The sequence below is a fragment of the Equus caballus genome, chromosome 20 (assembly GCF_041296265.1).
Source record: "Equus caballus isolate H_3958 breed thoroughbred chromosome 20, TB-T2T, whole genome shotgun sequence".
Taxonomy (NCBI): Eukaryota; Metazoa; Chordata; class Mammalia; order Perissodactyla; family Equidae; genus Equus; species Equus caballus.
This window is the reverse complement of record NC_091703.1, coordinates 37,432,037-37,448,794: the sequence shown is the minus strand read 5'-3', so window position 1 is coordinate 37,448,794 and position 16,758 is coordinate 37,432,037. Positions and strand designations below refer to the sequence as shown.

Below are 16,758 nucleotides of genomic sequence, written 5' to 3'. Positions count from 1 at the left end.
TCCCCCGATGGTGCCTGCTTCTACAAAGAGCGATCAGGGCTCCACAAAGCCCCAGTACCCAGTTCCAAATGGCGCAGGAGGTGCAGCCCTGGCGGGGGGCTTCAATGAGCCAGGGGAGGCTGCATTCGGTGGGGAATGAGTGACAGTCGGCAGGTGGGTGTTAAAATGGTCATCAACGCCGAGTGGCTGGCACCGCAGAGCCACATTCCAGGCAGTGCCTATTAATGTGCCCAGAACCGCACTGCGTGACTGACAAGCCATGAGCCCAGACTCTGGCTCCAGCCACGCGCAGGCATGTAGGGAGCAGGTAACACAAGGCCAGAGGACCCGAGAGCTCCTGGGGAAACTAACACACACAGAAACACACCAAGCACGTGGTCCACGGCAACGACACGGCAGGGAGGCCTCACGAGGCATCTCGATGGAATGGCTGAGAACATGGGGTTCATGGCCCGGCTCTGCTGCTTACTAGCTAGAGACCCTGGCAAGTCCTTATCCTCTGTGTGCCTCGGTTTCCACCTCTGTAAAATGGGGATAACAGTGGCACTCTCTGAGAGCCCCCGTGGGGCATAAACGAGTCAATCTGTGTAAGGCGTTTAGAAAAGTGCCTGGCACAGAGCGAATACTCAGTAAGTGCTGATTATCATTAGAACTCCCATCCTAAGGTAAAGAACTGCAACTCAGAGCAATTAATAACCCACCCGGGCTGGCTGCACCCAAGGCCTTTGCCACCGCCCTCCTGGAAGCCTCTCTTGCCCCTCGGGTTACTCAGATCACTCTCAAACCCAAGCCCCTCCAGACCACCCAGACCCCACTCCTGCCCCAGTCACTGTGGCCTCATCTCTCCCTGACATCATCACGTCTGATTACCTTGTTCACTTACTAAGTGAAGTAATACACATAAGCATTACCACTGCTGTTGCTGTGCATTTGCTTGGTCGTTGTCCGCCTCCCTGACAGAAAGGTGAAACCCCAGGGTCAGGCCCTCACCTGTCTTGTCCACACGTGGAAGGAGCTCAAGGCTGGATTCATGGGCGTGTGACCCGTGGAGTCACAACAGGGCCCTGCCCCCTGAAGAGCCCCACACTTGGTTTAATGCTCTGATGTTACAGTCTTGAAATTCTTAACAATTTTTTAACAAGGAGCTTCACATTTTCATTTTGCACTGGGGCCCCCACAAATTATATAGATGGTCCTAGATGAATGAATGAATGAACAATGGTGTCCAGCTGTTCTCAATCTCTCACTGCACTTGGTCTCAAATAGGGTGAAAACCATCCACGGCCCCCTAATGTCACTCCTGACTCTGTGGCTAGAAATACAGTTGATGGTGAGGATGGATCAGAGAGGTATTGCTGGGCTGGCAACGGGGTGGAGGCACCCTTGAGTGCCTCATTTTCCCCTCCCCCTGAGCTCTCACCCCCTGACCTCATGTACCTCAAGCAGGCACCGCATACCCTGGGTCCCCGGAGGTTCTCTTCAAGAGGTCTTTACTCTGAGACTTCAGAACAGTTCAAAGCCGTTCCCTGCTAAAACCACCCAGTGATCTTTCCTCAGATTAAACCGCCCCTTCTTCCACTCTCTCTCATTCCTGCCCTGGGCCTGGCTCTTGCCCCTCAAGGTCCCTCCATTCCCACTTATCCAAATCCTAACCATCCTTCCAGGCCTGGCCCAAATGCCATGGCCTTCAGAAGCCATCCCTGATCTTCCCCCCTACTTCCCTGAACAGCTGGAAGCAAGACTGCTTTCCCCAAACCCCCAAGCGTTCTCTAACACTTCAGCTGAAGCCCTTGTCACTCTAAATCTGTGTTCTGGTTGTGTGTTCACTTCCCTACTCAAGGCAGGCGTCTCCTGGACTCACCTTTACAAAGTAGGTGGGGCATGAAGGGAGAGGTTTTGGGGGAAGCCAAGAGCTGCATGCATGGGATGCCTGGCTAAACGCAGGACAGTGAAGACGCAGAGAGGGGCGGAGGCTTTCTCAAAGAAAATCTGGAAGGTGGGGGTATCTTTTCAAAAGAAAAATCAGGACATTCCACATGAGGATGCAGCTGGAGATGGATAAGAGAGGGCTTGGTAAAACAAAAAAGTTTTTCCAGGCTGAATCAAGTTTTTCCCAGCGGACTTGCTTAAGCTAGGAAACGCGTGCTTCCGGGAGGGCGGGGTAGCGCCCGGCCTGGGGAGGGGGCGCTCAGAAAGGGTACTAATAGGCGCCGGGGAGCGGGAGAAGAGCTGAGGAGCACTAAAGCAGGAACTGTGGCAGAGTACCAAGTGGTGGTGACACGTACAGGTGCTGTGAGGAGAGAGAAGGGTGGGGGTGCGAACCACGTGTGCGTGCTACGCGATTAAGTTCAAACACATCTTCATCGAATAACAGGTATTTACATGCAAATATATTCGCTTATGCAAATCAGCAGAGGTCTCGGAGGAGGCTTTTTCAGTCTGGAGCTTGTGCAGTCATTGAAAAGGAGAAGCAAAGCTGTCCCTGGGGTCCCCACATCTGACTCGCCCCCGGGATCTGGGCTGGTTCCAGGAGGACGGAGACTGAACGAGCTCGTCTCGCAGAGACAGGCGAGCAGCGCCCCCTCCCGGAGAGCAGCGGGGCGCCCGCGACGTCGCGCATGCTCACTCCTTCCCGCCCCGACTAGGAGGGCTGCGAGCCTCAGTGCGCAGGCGCCATCTGTCCGCGCTGACTCCTCCCTCAGGGGCGGGGAAAAGCGGGGCCCAAAATGGCGGCCAGCCGCTACCGGCGTTTTCTTAAACTCTGTGAGGAATGGCCAGTGGACGAGACCAAACGGGGCCGGGACCTGGGCGCTTACCTGCGGCAGCGGGTAGCACAGGCCTTTCGGGAGGGAGAGAACACCCAGGTGACCGGACTGTGGGGTCCGCCTGCGGCGGGGAGGCGGTTGGGGCGAGGGGAGGGAAGGACGAGGCAGGGGCGGGACCCTCGAGCGGGCCAGCGTCGGACCTGCGCATGCGCGCGCCTTGCCTCCTGGCCGCACGTGCGCGCTGGCCCCTGGTCCCCCAGGAATCGCCGGGAGCGAGGACTCCGCCGTCTCCTCGGTGCTCTCCCCTGGCTGCACCATGGAATTACTGGACACGCGTTTTAGAAGCCTAGGTGCCTGGGACCCTTCAACCTTACTGAACCAGAATCTCCGGGGTGGCGTCTTGGCCTCAGTGTTTTCTCAAAGCTCTCGAGATGATTCCGCGTGAGGGCGGGGGCGAGACGCACAGCACCAAGTGTAGCGGGTGACAGTCGCAGGCTTACTCCCCTGACACGGTGCCCTTGCCTCGCAGTGTTGTGCACTGACCGAGCTGATCCCCAAGGAGCTCTGCAGGGCCCCCGCCAAGCCTTCGTGTGCTTCCGGGGCCCCTGTACGCCCCGGCAGCAGGTTTGGGTTCTCAGCCTCCACCCCTGTGTGTGTGTGAGTGGGAGACCTACGTTCTTGCTCTGCTCCAGGTTGGTGCTGCAGCGGCTCTGGGATTCATGCATTCACATAGCACATTTCTACTGAGCGCGCACCATGTGCCAGGACCTGCGCTAGATGCTGGAGAGACAGCATCGAGTTGGACATGAGGTCCTGCCGGCGTGAAGTTTGAGTTTACATTCTAATTTAGGACATAGTAAGCAAGTAGACGTATGCAAGACAGTTTAGATAAGTACCATGATGGATACAAAACAGAGTAGCATAATAAAAGGGTAATATTAGTAACGTTAATCAGATAAGGCCTTATTGAGGAGGTGACATATAGATGAGAATGGTATGTTAGAGAACAGAAAGGAAGCCAGAGTGACTGGAGGGTAGTGAGGAAGAGGGAGTTTGCTAAGAGCTGAGGTCAAAGGAGAACAGGAGCCAGGCACAGGAGGGCCGTACAGGCTCTGGTTGGGAGTTGGGTTTTATCATAAAGCCAGGGAGAAGCCATTGGGGAGGTTTAGTCAGGGGACTGAAGTGACCTAACTTACTTTTTTAAAAAGATCACTCCAGCTGTATATGGTGAATGGGTTATAGGCGGCAAGAACGGAGACAAGAAGCCTGCTCTGGTAGCCCAGGGAAGAAATGGTGGCTTGGCTGAGGGTGGCAGCACAGCAGATGGAAGTGGCTGGATTCGGGTTGCAGTGTGAAGGTTTCGTCAACAGGACTTGCTGATCTATTGGATGTGGGGTAAGGGAAAAGAGAGGAACCTAGGACAACACCTAGATTATTTTGGCCTGAGCAGCTGGGTGGAAGATGGTGTCATTTACTGAGATGGGAAAGACTAGAAGAGCAACAGGTGGGCTGTGGGAAGAACGTCTCGAGTTTGGAGTTAGACGTGTTAAACTTGAGATGCCAAGTGGCCTGACTTCCAAGTGGAAATGTCAAGGAGGCCTTGGGATATTTGCCTGGGGTTCAGGCAAGAGCTCAGAGATATGAAATGAGATACATAGACACATAGCGTGAAGAAATGACTTGCAAAACTTGGCCATGACCTATCAAAGCAGGAACATATTTTCTTACAAGTGAGCCCAACACAGAAGCAAGCCAGCTCGCCTACTGGAGCAAGAACATGCCCAGTGGCGGCATTGTAACCAGATCGCTGATTGGGTGGAGGGCATGGATGGTGGGCATGGATGGAGTGTCCGGCCCAGGCTTCTGTGGGGAGGCTGGGGGGCTTGCACTACACTGAGGGTAGTGCACCTCACACCTTTTACAGTGCTCTGCACTTGCCCGAAGTGTAAGGATCTTGAAGGCAAGAATCATGCCTAGTCCCAACTCTGCAAGTCCCAGAGACTTTCTAGGGCCCTGCTCCCTGCTTGTTTTAGTGTGAGCTTCCTGAGAATAGGGATGGTGCTGTTGTCTTTCTCCCCCAGTTTTTAGTCTAGTTCTTGGCACATAAAAGACACTCAGTAAACGTCTGAAGGAATAGATAAATAAATGATTGGTTATGGCTCATAAGGCAGAAATCATTTGAATATAGTTGCAGACGCAGCAGAACTAGATGGAGAGAAGTAGTGAAGAGTGAGAAGGGGATATTTCTGTGTCCTGAGTTTGAGAGGTTACTTTGCGCGGGAACTGCAGGAACTGCAGAAGAGGGACCTCACCTGGTCCTGCCCACGAGGGAGCTTACAGTCAGGCAGATCCGTGAGCCACTCTGAGGAAATTCAGGCGGTGAGACCGGCCAGCAGAGAGGCCAGCAGAGGCTCGCTCATCAAGGAGGTGAGAGAGCGACGGTCACCTACTTGACTTTTAGCGTAAGAGGAGCCAGAAAAGGAAGGCAGAGCTTTGTCTTTGGGAGTTGTCATCCTCTGTCATCACCTAGGGAGATAGTTCTGATCCGTCGGAGGCCCACACAGATTTGAGTCATGGCTGCAGAGGCAAGTCATGGCTCGGTTGATGGTTGCAGAGTGGCTGATGAATGTGTCCCTGGCAGAGTGAGCCAGTGCGTCATGATGGCAGCAGGCGCATCACTCAGGACCACTGTCATGCTCCCTCATCCTCATGACACCTAAGAACTGAGTGCCTGGGCTTAGTAAATCTTTGTGATAATTTTGGGAGGCAGCAGCACCTTGCTGGAATTGAGAACAGCAACGTGAGTCACTCCCACTGACACCCCCGGACCATTTACAAAGACCTGGAGAAAGAAAGGTAGTTCTGATAGACTCCTCCTTGAGCTGGCAGCCGGCGGGTGTTAGACCCGGTTGGCTGATTGCTGTGGATCTCCCCCTTGGTTATGCCAGTTGCCAAAAAGACAGGACTGGCGGGGGTGCAGCTCTGTTCCGCAGCCTTTTGTTCCTGTAGAGGAGAGAGGCAGCAGTCGTCTTGGCCTCTCAGCTTCCTGCATCTTGACAGTAATGCTGAACAAATGCAGGGCACTCTTTTGCATGCATGATCTCATTTAATTTAATCCTCAGTGCAGCCGAGTCAGGTAGCCCTGACTATTCCCATTTTACAGGTGAAGAAACAAAATCCAAAAAGTACAACAACAAACTCGGGGGCCCTTGGAGTTCAGTGGCAGGACAAGACAAGGAGAATCAGGCCCAGCTCTCCCGGCCCGCATCTGGAGTTGCCCCCTGGCTGCCTGTCCTTCCTCAGTGGCCGCTCCTCCCGAGTTATTTCTTGTTAGAAAGGCCTCACTATCAAGCCACTCCCTTCCCCTCTTTCCCTGCTTAAACGCTTTTGGACCATGGACAGTTTGGATGAAGAACTAAACAGCTCCCTGTGTTCACCCACCTGCTTCTCTGCCCCGGGCTCTACCTCCCCAGGGTGCACGGGAAGAAACATGGTCCTCAGGTGGGACAGCAGTGCAGAAAAGCCAGATTCACGAGAAAGCACATTGATCATTCAGACTCAAAAGCGGAGTACAAAATCATTGCCTTGTTCGTTCCACCTGAAAGTGCCGTTGGGGGAGTCTCCCCGTCCACCCTAAACCCACTGAGAGGGAGTGATGGTGGGAAGCAGGAACACACAACACCTCTTACACCCTCCATCCTGTTGTGCAATTTTTTTCAAGTTAATGCTTATGGATTTTACTCCCTTCGAATACGGTTTCCTGAAGAGAACACGTGTTACCTGCAGCCCGGGAGCTTAATAAAAGAATCGTGGCGTGGAGCAAGGTGCAGAACAGCTGTAATTGTTGACTTCAGTGCAGAGAAAGGAGCCGAGCCTTCTAATGAGCTCATTAGGGGCACAGGCAGCTCCCTAAAAGACCCCTGCCTGTACACTAGCACCCACTTAGCCAGCATGGGGGCAGCTCTGAGGAACAGCCTGGAAGTGCTGCCACCCAGGAAGGGCTCACCCCCCAGAGAGTTCTTGTAATTGTATTGTATCCAGGTTTCAGTAATGTTGGCCCTGTTTGAAAGGAGTTGGACTTTGAGGTTTGCAGTAATGTAAATGATATTTCTAGCTCCTCACAGAACAGAGGTTTTATATGGTGCTGTTTTCTCTGCCATCCAGTTGAGGCCCAGTCTTTGGCATTCCTCAGGGTGGCGGACAGCTAGCTCCACTCTGCGTGGCCCGCGCTGACGGCGGTGACGCCATCTCAACATTGCGCACCTGCCTCATGTGGGCCCCCTGAAGTCAAGTTTTTGAGGGATGGCCTCAGAACGGATTACGCCATTTTGTAATAATCTTGAACCCCTGCTGTGAAACAGGAGTTGTGAGCAGAACCATCTCAGAGGGAGTACCAACATCTCCATCTCTTTTCTCTGCTGCTTCTGGATGGAGCTAAAGTGAGTTCAGGCAGTGTTTAGACGAGGGGATGTGGTTTTCCTGCATGTGTAAAGATGTGGTGCTCCTCCCAGAGGGTAAATTACGGACCGCTGTCATTGGATCTCCACTTCACTCAGAGATGTTCGAGTCTGCCTGTTGCCTCCTGGACAAGTGGCGGACAGCTTTGTGAGGCCTTCGTTGTCCTCTGGTCCTTGGCCCCAACCTCTCTTTTGCTTCTCACCACATCCTGGCACATGCTTCTGCCTCAGTGAGCGTATCTTCTCATGCCTCCCAAATTGGCCATATTATAAGTGGTTCTTAACCTTTGAGAATCTAGTGCACTGTGGACACCCTCTCGCTCCCCAGAAAGCCCAGACACACAGCTTGCCAAGAATTTGCTGGTGTCCCAGCCCTTGAAGTACTCCTTGGCTCGGCTTCAGACTCTGCCTGAAACATCCTTGTCCCCCTGCCTTCTCGAGCCTCCTCTCAGGCGCTCCTCTGACTCCCATCCGCCCAGGCCCAGGTCCAGTTCGGAAGTCTACACTCCTCAGAGTGAGGGCCTCTGGCTCCCCTCACTCTGAACTGTTACCGCAGTGAAACTCAAGACCTTCACCACACCTGCCCTGCCCGCAGGCCTGCTGACCTGCTCCCACCTCTGGTCTCCTGTGACCCTGGCACTCGGTTATGCACTGCCCCGGGCCGTGTTTGATTTTTAGTGCATGCATGTCTTGTCTCCTCAGCTTGATTGACAGCTTCTCCAGGGCCAGGGTTGGGTCTCCCGTCTGTCCCTCCACAGCCCCCTGGCAGAGCACTCTCCATAGTAGGTGCTCAAGAAATAGATTTGCAATTGAATTGAAGGGAATAGGCTCCCATAACGGAAGGAACTCATTCCAGAAGTTCATTACCAAGTCATGAAAGCCTTTTTTCATAGATCCTCCTGGACTGAATCCAGCTCTACCTTAATTAGCAAAGCAATTTGCGACACCCTTTCCCAAAAGTGCTTATGCGTCCCTTTGTGTGACTAGAATAGGGGCTGCTGTACCAATTGCTGTCACCACCCAAAATTCAATTTTGAAAATCGAAAACAGTGCCTGCGGCAGTGATGTAGATTTGTATGTATAAAAGTTTAATATGGTAAAGAGAAATTTACTGACGACTGAGCAGGGGAAATGCAAAAGGAGCAAAAATAGAGCCATAAAGGACACTTTGTCAGTTGAACATCTATTTTATTCACATTTAGGGAGCAGAGCTGAATTTTTCATAATGTCCCACTGCTACCTTTTTCAAACCCAGTGCCTCTGTTAGTCCCAAAATGTCCATAATCTCATTAGGTGTGAATGCAAAATCAGGTAATTTAAAGCTTGTATATAAGAATATTTCTAGAAGTGCACAGTACATTCCATCAGGAAAACTATATTTCAAAATTCAGGAATGTTTTTGGTCGAGTCTGAATAAAGTGTAGGATCTAGGAATGTGGTGAGGCTTCTGGAATTAGACAAGTATTTCTACTGAGGTTCTTTTAAGTAGTAAGCAAGACAGTTTCCTAGTTGCCAAGCTTGGGTCGGGTGCGACTAGGAACCCAGGATTGGCCGTGGCCCTGTCTCTTTTAGGCCGTAATAACTCAGCTAGAGCCTGGCGTACCTCACTCCCGTGTCCCCTGAGCTGCTTTTGCAGCCTTATGTAGTCACCACCTCACTTCATATGGGAAGTTGGGTGACAATTTCATTTTTGGGTGCTTGGTTGTTTTTAGGGGTTTGGTTCCCTCTCAGATTATTAAGGGAGCTCCAGGCATTATGTAAAATTTCTAGGAGACTGTCTCTTTAACCCTGAGGGAATTTAAGAGGTTGAGGGAGCCCAGAGGGCCACTTTGTTTTTCCCACTCAGACCCTCTGTTGTTTGCTCTCGCAGGAGCAACGCTCTGCAGTGGTGACCCTGACGTCCCTCTTTGCCCCTTCTCTGTGCCCTGCTGCCCTGTCAGAGATGGGAAAAGATGGAAGGAAGAGGACCCCCTGCTCACCCCCTGGAGGGTACAGTAGGAGGTGGCTGAGTGGCCCTCTGGCGAATTCTCACCGCTGGAGAATTTGGAGGAGAAGCAGGAGGGGACCTTGCGTTGCAAGGTTTCTGAGGGTGGGGATCTGGCGGGAATGCAGGTTTGATCAGGAAGTGGTGTCTTGGTCCCGCGGCAGCAGTGGGAGCCCAGGAGAGAGGCGCTAGGAGGAAGGCAGGGCCTCTCCTAGGAGCTTGTTGGGAAGGTAGCTGGATGGTGGTAGGAAGGGAAGGTCCAGATGAGTGGTCATTAAGTAAAGAACGGGGGCAGCAAACGGCTGCTCACTCGGCAGAGACCAAGGGTCGGTGTCTGAGACCCGCTGAGCCCACCGTGGAGTGACGTGAGTGCCGGGAGCCATCAGGCTGAGATCAGAGGGGAGCTTCAGCAATTTCTGGTCCCTTCATTGCTTCCGTCTCTGGCCGTACCTGGCAGTCACACCGCAACTCCCATTCTGAAAATGTCCTACCCGCCATCCCTGGGCAGCCACTTATGCTGGTCCTGTGCCTGGTGAGCCCCGACTTCCTGCTCGTCACTCCCGCTCTTCCTTGGCCCCGACCCTCTGGCTGGCCTTCCCTGGCTCCCCTGGCAGCTGGAGGGGAGCCCCCAGCACCCTTCATTCCACCGTTACCGGGACTGTCCTAAGCTGTCCTCTGTCCCCCTTGGAGTTTGTGAGGGAGAGGCCTGTGTTTACTGCTGCAGCTGTTTACTGCTAGTAATAGTAAGAAAAACTAATCACCACATTCCCCTGTGTTCCAGGCCCCGGATTCAGAGCAGTCCAGGCACTACCTCGTTTATCCTCGCACCACCCTCAGAAATAGGGACTATTGTTATCTTTTCTCTTAAAGGTTAAGTTGGCCAGTATGCTTCAAAAATGTCAAGACTTGAAAGACAGAGAGGCCGAGGCGCTGCCCCAACTGAAAGAAGCAGCTACATGACTGATAAAGGCAGGAGGTGATCCTGGGCCAAAAGAATTTTTTTCTTTAAAGATTGTTACTGAGACAGCTGGCAGAATTGCACTGTGGATGATGGACTAGATGAAAGTGTTGTATCAGTGTTAAATGTCCTGAATGTGATCATTGAACTGTGGTTATGTAAGAGCGTGTCCTTGTTCTTAGGAAATACATACTGAAATATTACGGAGTGAAGGGATGGATGCCCCAACTCGCTCTCAGCTGGAGCAGAAGACAGATACAGACAGACAGAGACAGAGCGATCAAGCAAATGTGGCAACTTTTCTAAAAGTCTCAGGGGAGATTGAGTTTTTTGCCCAGCATCCCATAGCTGATAAGTGATGGTGTCAACTCAGGCCGTTGACTGCACTGCTGTCACAGCTGTGGAGGCCCAGTACACAGGGCCCAGTGTGCTGTAGGTTCTCAGTGCATGTCTTTTAAATTTATGAGTGAGCACGTGTGCACAGGCATGAAAAGAGCAAGCAAAAGATGCAATGCACAGTTTTCTGATGTTCTTCAGAACTTCGTGAGGGGGTTATTCTTCTCCTCGTGTCTTGTACCCTCTGTCTTCTGTGTGAGCTCCTGGTCTTGCATGCCCTGCTGAAGACGTAATCTTCAAAATGCTTTCCTCCCAAGAGCGTGCTGCAGAATTCTGTTCCAACTGGACTTTCCCTGGAAACGCTGCTCAGCAGGGAGTCAGAACTCAGTCACCAGCCTGGAGTTTTCCATCCATTGTTTCTTTCACCCTTAGCCCCAATCCAAATAATGCCTTTGATTATTATTCAACAAACACTGGCTCCCTCCTCAGTCCATTGTCCTTTCTCTCCTGATATGGCTGGCTGGGCATTTTCATGACTAGTGACGTGAATCCAGAGATGGATCAAGTAGAATGAAAGGACGCGGTCGTCTTTTTTGTTTGCTGTAAAGTGGGGACCTCGTTTGACACATATGGAGGCAGAAGTGGAGCTGCCTTATTAAAACGCTTAACCACTGATTTATTTATGCTCTGCCTTCTTCGAGAAAGGATTTAAATTGGAAAAAATCCATCATTTGAATTCTGGGAGAAAACATAAAAGAGAAAGTTTTGTTCTGGGGAGCTTTCAGAATTCTTGGCAGAATACTGTAAGGAACTATAGATATATCCTAGGAGGGGAAACTGAGAAGAGGTGTGAGGGAGCGTGTTGCTAGCTTCCCTGGGACCCCCAGCAGGGGCACCGCTGTCTCAGGCACCCCGAGTAATTTTCCCCTTTCTGTTCGCAAGGCCGCGGCGTTGGGGCCTTGTCCTTTCCAGCAGTACCTAACTGGACTCTCCCTCCTGGTTCTCCTCAGTGCACCTCTCTCATCCTAAAATACTGCTCTCTTCGTGTTTCCTTGTAAAATTTCAGCTGCTGTCCACTTAGCACAGATGAAAGCTCAGATGATTTTTTACCTTTCATGAAAGAATTTTTATTTAATACATTTCATATTAAAGGTTTAACTCAAAAAGCTCTTTCTTTTTCTCCTGCCAGGCTCTTTGACCTGCATGTTCAGGCCTCGGCCAGGCTGGCTGGTCAGAAGCACAGGTGGCATTCCAGCCGCCTCTGCCTTGCCATGCTGTCCCCTCCGCCAGGAATGTTCCCCTTTCTTCCTTCTGCTCCCCAACTCCTGTCATCCTTGAGACCCAGCTTAGTCTCGCATCCGCCCCGCACTGACCGCTTGAGCCCGCGGGGAGCCCCCTCTGACTCTTGTTACCCACACTGCCCCAGCGCTCCCTCTCCGAGATGGGCCCTGCCAGTGTTACGTTTTCATTGTGGTGCACAGGTCACAGGTGCTCAGTAATCATGTGTTGCCGGTTGATTGAGCGGGCTTTTCTGCAGGTTGGGGAGCTGACAAAGGTGGTTTCTGGTAGCAGGAGCTGCAGGCTGAGTTTGCTTCCCAGGAGGGAGGGCTGGGCTGCAGGCCTGCTTCCTCTGAGGGCCTCTGTCAGTGGGGTCCTCCCTCAGCTGCAGACAAGGTGGGAGGCGGGGCTGTATGCTCACTCCCTCGGGGCTTCTCTCTTTTCCAGATTGCCGAGCCTGAGGCCTGTGATCAGATGTACGAGAGTTTAGCACGACTCCATTCAAACTATTACAAACACAAGGTGAGTGAGCCGCAGTCTTTATAGCCCCAGCTCTCTGACTGCAGACGATCAATGAGAATGAGTGAAAATCTGATTATGCAATGTTTTATACAGAATTGTGGTTTTGCTACTTTCAAACGCAACCAGTAATTTCAACCAAGCTAACAAAGGTGCCTGGTAGAGGTTTTGAGGTCCCCTAAATAAGAGCTACTTATAATTTTGAGTAAAAACCATTATTTGATATGCCAGTATGTCTTCTGGGTGTGCCTGACAACTGCCGGATCTTAGACGTATTTTCCCATCCACTCTGGTGGAACTGGTACTTCCCCACACTCACTCTGGTGCTAAAGACAGGGTGATTGGGAAAGTCCCGTCAGACAGGGCTTGGCTTTTCCTTGGCCCTGACATGATGACTGTCACATTCCATTTAGCGTGGCTTTTCCCAGGCTTGGAAAATGTCCAGTAACTCCCCAGATATACATGGCCAAGTGCCTAGCTTACAGGGAAAAGGAATTTCTTCTAAATCCTCGAAACTCAAAGTGTGGCTTGTGAGCAGCAGCACGGGCATCACCTGGGTGCTGGTTAGAAATGCAGCATCGTGGGCCCCACTCAGCCCTTCTGAATCCCAGCCTGCGTTTTCAGAGAGGGTTCATGTGCATTGAAGTTGGAGCCGCCTGGTTGAGATACCAGTGCTTGTGAGGCCAAATCTTTGACCTCCAGGTGGCGCTGCTCTCCTTGCCCGGCCGCTGGCTTCAGGCCACCCACTGCCCAGAGAAGGCCAGGGACTGCGGTTAGAGAGCAAGGCTTCCCTCCAGGATCGTCAGGTCTCAGGTTGTGCTGCAGAACTAACCTCTCCCCTCCCTTCTTTCTTCCTCCCTGGCCCGTGTGTCCAGTACCCTCGCCCCAGAGACACGAGCTTCAGTGGCCTGTCGGTGGAAGAGTACAAGCTGATCCTGTCCACAGGTATTGAAAGCACAGTTGCCTTTCCTGGTTGGTTTGCAAATGATTCTTTGGGTTTGAGTGGCCAAGGGGAATTGTCGAATAAGACAGCATTGCTTGATGGAAAGTCTTGTGGAATAGCCCAGAGGAAATTCTGAAGCTACAGGGCTCATGCCTTTTGGCCAAAGACTATGGAGAAGGTCAGAGGCATTATATAAAAAAAGAAAATCCATCTTTAGAGCTTTTAAGTTCAAGGCTGGGCAGCAGGGAACCGAGGGAATACGTGTTTGCCAAATGGAAGTAGTTGAAATCAGGATGGAAGGAAAATAATTTTATTTTTATGGTCCTAAGGGGGCTTTATAAACAATGAGGGTTTTAATTGAAACAAAAAGCCATTCAGTAAACGTGTATGGGAATATCCGCCTAAGAGTTCTCCAACCCAGGGGATGTGGTCTGTGGGTTACATACAGGCTTAACTAGGTAGGTTGGAGTCATTGGTTACTCCAATTAACCAGGAAGGAAATACCCTGCCTAGGCCACTCCCTCCTTGCTTCCCCATCTCCATTGTCACCGAAGGGGGAGCCTGGGTTGAAGTCGGCAAGTTCTGGAAAATTACTATTTTTAATGCCAAGGATACTGTATACAAAAATAGGCTAACCTTTTCTGGGAAGGCATCATCCTGAAACATTCACCTTCTGGTACTCTAGAAATTTCTCTTTCCTATTCTTGTGGCAGCTTTCAGGAACTAAGTGTTGGGGATTTGGCCTTCTAGAAAGCTCTCATGTTCTGAGCAGATTAAAACGTGGTAGTGTCACCTGCTATTGTGTCTCAAGTCTGTTCCTATTTTTATTACAGAACTCTCTGGAAAACTGGGGTAGAGATATTTTGGCCAGGCAGAATCACTTTATTGGCAATTAAAAATATATATATATCAATTTATTCCCATGTCTGTGGGCCCATGTAGTTACCAGCATTAATGCACAGTGTCATTGTGAGGGCCTTGGAGAGTTTGAGCCAAGTTTGAACTTGAAATTCCAAGTGAGAAATTAGAATGAAGCTAAGTTGCAGAGGCCCGAGGCTCTGGCCCCTTGGTTAACCCTCTGTGAGTCGGGGGGAAGAGGCCGCAGCGGACGAGGGGAGCTGGAAGGCTCCCAGCCACGGGCCTGGGCTGCAGGTTGTTCTGGCTGGGAGTTCAGCCCCAGGAAATCTGCTGATAATTTGTTCTCAGAGCAAGCCTCCTGTTTTTGTTGCGACTGTGTGGAATAAGCTTACCGAACATTTCCTCTGACGGGGCAAGAAAACACCTTGCCGTGTTTGTAGTGAGAGGATTTGAGGCCCTGGCGAGTCTGCAGTGTGGCCGCAGTCTGGGTCCCGAGTGTGTCCATCCCGGGCTTGCGGCCACGGGAGACTCTAAAGGAGGCCTCATGGCTTACAAGTGGACAGGGAACCCTCCGCGTCTGAGTTTGTGCCCCACCAGAGAACCTGGACTTCTGGAAAAGTCCCCGGGTGGGATGCTGGGCTTATGGCTTGTGGCTGAGGCACAGTACATGTCCTAATTCAGTCAAGAGCCCACTGACAATAATGTAAGTTACCTTTTTGTTCAGAAAAGTTACTCTTTTTCTCCAGAAATTTTGTTAATAGATGAAAATCCAAGCTATGAAACTGAAATATTACGTGAAAATCTAAATTTAAAACACAAGTAAAAGTAGGTATCAGAGAACTTGAACGCTAGAGAGACTTTAGACCGGTAGTTTTCAACTGGGGGTGATTTTGCTCCCAGGGGACATGTGCAGTGGCCAGAGACACTTTGAGTTGTCAGAGCTAAGGGCAGGGGTGGCACTACTGGCATCTAGGCTGTGGAGGCTGAACATCCTACAGTGCACAGGGCAGCCCCACAACAAAGAAGTGTCTGGCTCAAGAGGTCAGTAATGGCAAGACTGAGAAGCCCTGCTTTGGCTCCTTTGGACTGTGTGCGTGTGCGTGTTCGTTCTCAGACAAGGGCCCCACTGGCTCCCTCCAGCTCCCTGCTGCCTTCATGGCGGTGACGATGGCCACATTTTCTTGAGTGTGGTCCAGGTGCCAAGCAGGTGAGTGCCACTAGTTCCTTTCATTCCCACAACTTCCGAGACAGGCGTTTTTATCTCCACTTGACAGAGGAGGAACCCGAGGCCCAGAAGGTGAAGACATTTGCTTAAGGGGACCGGGACCCACTGGGGAAATCTTGGGCAGGGATTCGGGCCCAGGTCCATCTCACTCCCTGGGGCCTGCTCAACTCCACAGCAGGTTGCTTAAACTCCCTCTGCCTCAGTTTCCACATCTGAGAAATGGAGAGAGTAAGGTCTGTGCAGTGCAGGCCAAGTTTTGAGAGAAAGCATCTGGGCCTGTGGGTTGTGTGGCTGACACTGCAGTGCCATTTCTTCACCCACTCGGGTGTAGCAGGGCAGTGAGGGCCCTGCTTAGATGCTGACTGATGCTTCGATGTGAGCAGAGGCCACTGTGAGGCACAGTCCTAGTCAACCAGTGCTCAGTCCACACCAGCAGTTATTTTTCTCTGACCCTATCTGTCTTGCTTATCAGAAGTTGGGTCTCCACTTCCCCTTTTCAGGAACACACTGAAAAGCGAGGCAAGCTTGTATGGCCAAAGCTCCGTGGGGCCAAGCTACATAATCAAATTTCAGATCAGTCTCTTTCTTTTTTGCCTTCCCCTTTTGCAGACACCCTGGAAGAGTTTAAAGAAATGAATAAAGGCATGTGGAAGAAACTGCAGGAGAAGTTTGCCCCCAGGAGTCCCGAGGAGAAGCCTAAGGCCTGGGCTCGGGCCTTATCTCGCCCACGTACCTAAGCGTGGAGTCCTGTATGTTGCCATCATAAATAAAACCGCCCTGATTTCCCCTGTCCTTGCAGTTTGGGAATCTCATCTAGCCTCCACAGAAAGGAAGTCCTTGTTGCTCTAAAGAAAGCTGCAGCCTGAGCAGAGATGCCAGTTGAGCATCTGCCCTGCCCATCAGCCAGGGGAGGGAGGCCTCCCAGGGAGAGGAAGCGTGGGTCTCGTCTGGGCCTGAGAAGGGAATGTGACGGGGCCTCTGGGCAAGGTGCTTCCTGCACGGCCACAGGAGCCCCACCTTGCCAACAGGGGTCTGGCGGCTCGTGGCAAGACTCTCAGGCTCCCTTTTGTTGTAGGAGCTCCTGGAAGATAGCCAAAAATAGCAGTAAATACCGAAGAAGGCATCCTGTTGCAAACAGAAAGCAGCAGGAGGTGGTATGGCAGATGAGAAAAAGCCTGCTTGGCCCTCATTCCTACTGACTCAGAAGGATGGAGCTTGGTCCTCTGCCCCTGACCTTGCAGAAAACCCACGTTCCAAGTTGACTTAAGGGACAGAGTGGAGCCACAGACAGGCCTTGGCCAGGTGGGGCCTCAGGTTGTGGTTGGCTTCAGACCTATGGGCAGGTTCTGTGGGAGGCCACAGGACAGAGGCCCCCTGGCAGGGACACACACAGGGTTACCTTATTACTCCATGGAACCTTAGCTCTTAACTAGTA

General features: G+C 51.7%; 1 protein-coding gene across 2 annotated transcripts; it reads left to right on the top strand.

The window, feature by feature from the left end:
* The first annotated feature begins 2,452 nt into the window (after positions 1-2,452).
* UQCC2 (ubiquinol-cytochrome c reductase complex assembly factor 2) lies at positions 2,453-16,115 on the top strand. 2 transcript variants are annotated; one of them, XM_001918046.5, is made up of 4 exons: positions 2,453-2,864; positions 12,226-12,300; positions 13,173-13,242; positions 15,933-16,115. In XM_001918046.5, exons 1-4 carry the CDS (start codon positions 2,727-2,729, stop codon positions 16,058-16,060), a joined length of 411 nt encoding a protein of 136 aa, XP_001918081.1. In that variant the 5' UTR covers positions 2,453-2,726; the 3' UTR covers positions 16,061-16,115. The 2 variants fall into 2 exon arrangements, with proteins under 2 accessions (XP_001918081.1, XP_023480503.1); XM_023624735.2 differs by having other exon boundaries at positions 2,679-2,864; positions 15,902-16,115.
* The last annotated feature ends 643 nt before the right edge of the window (positions 16,116-16,758 follow it).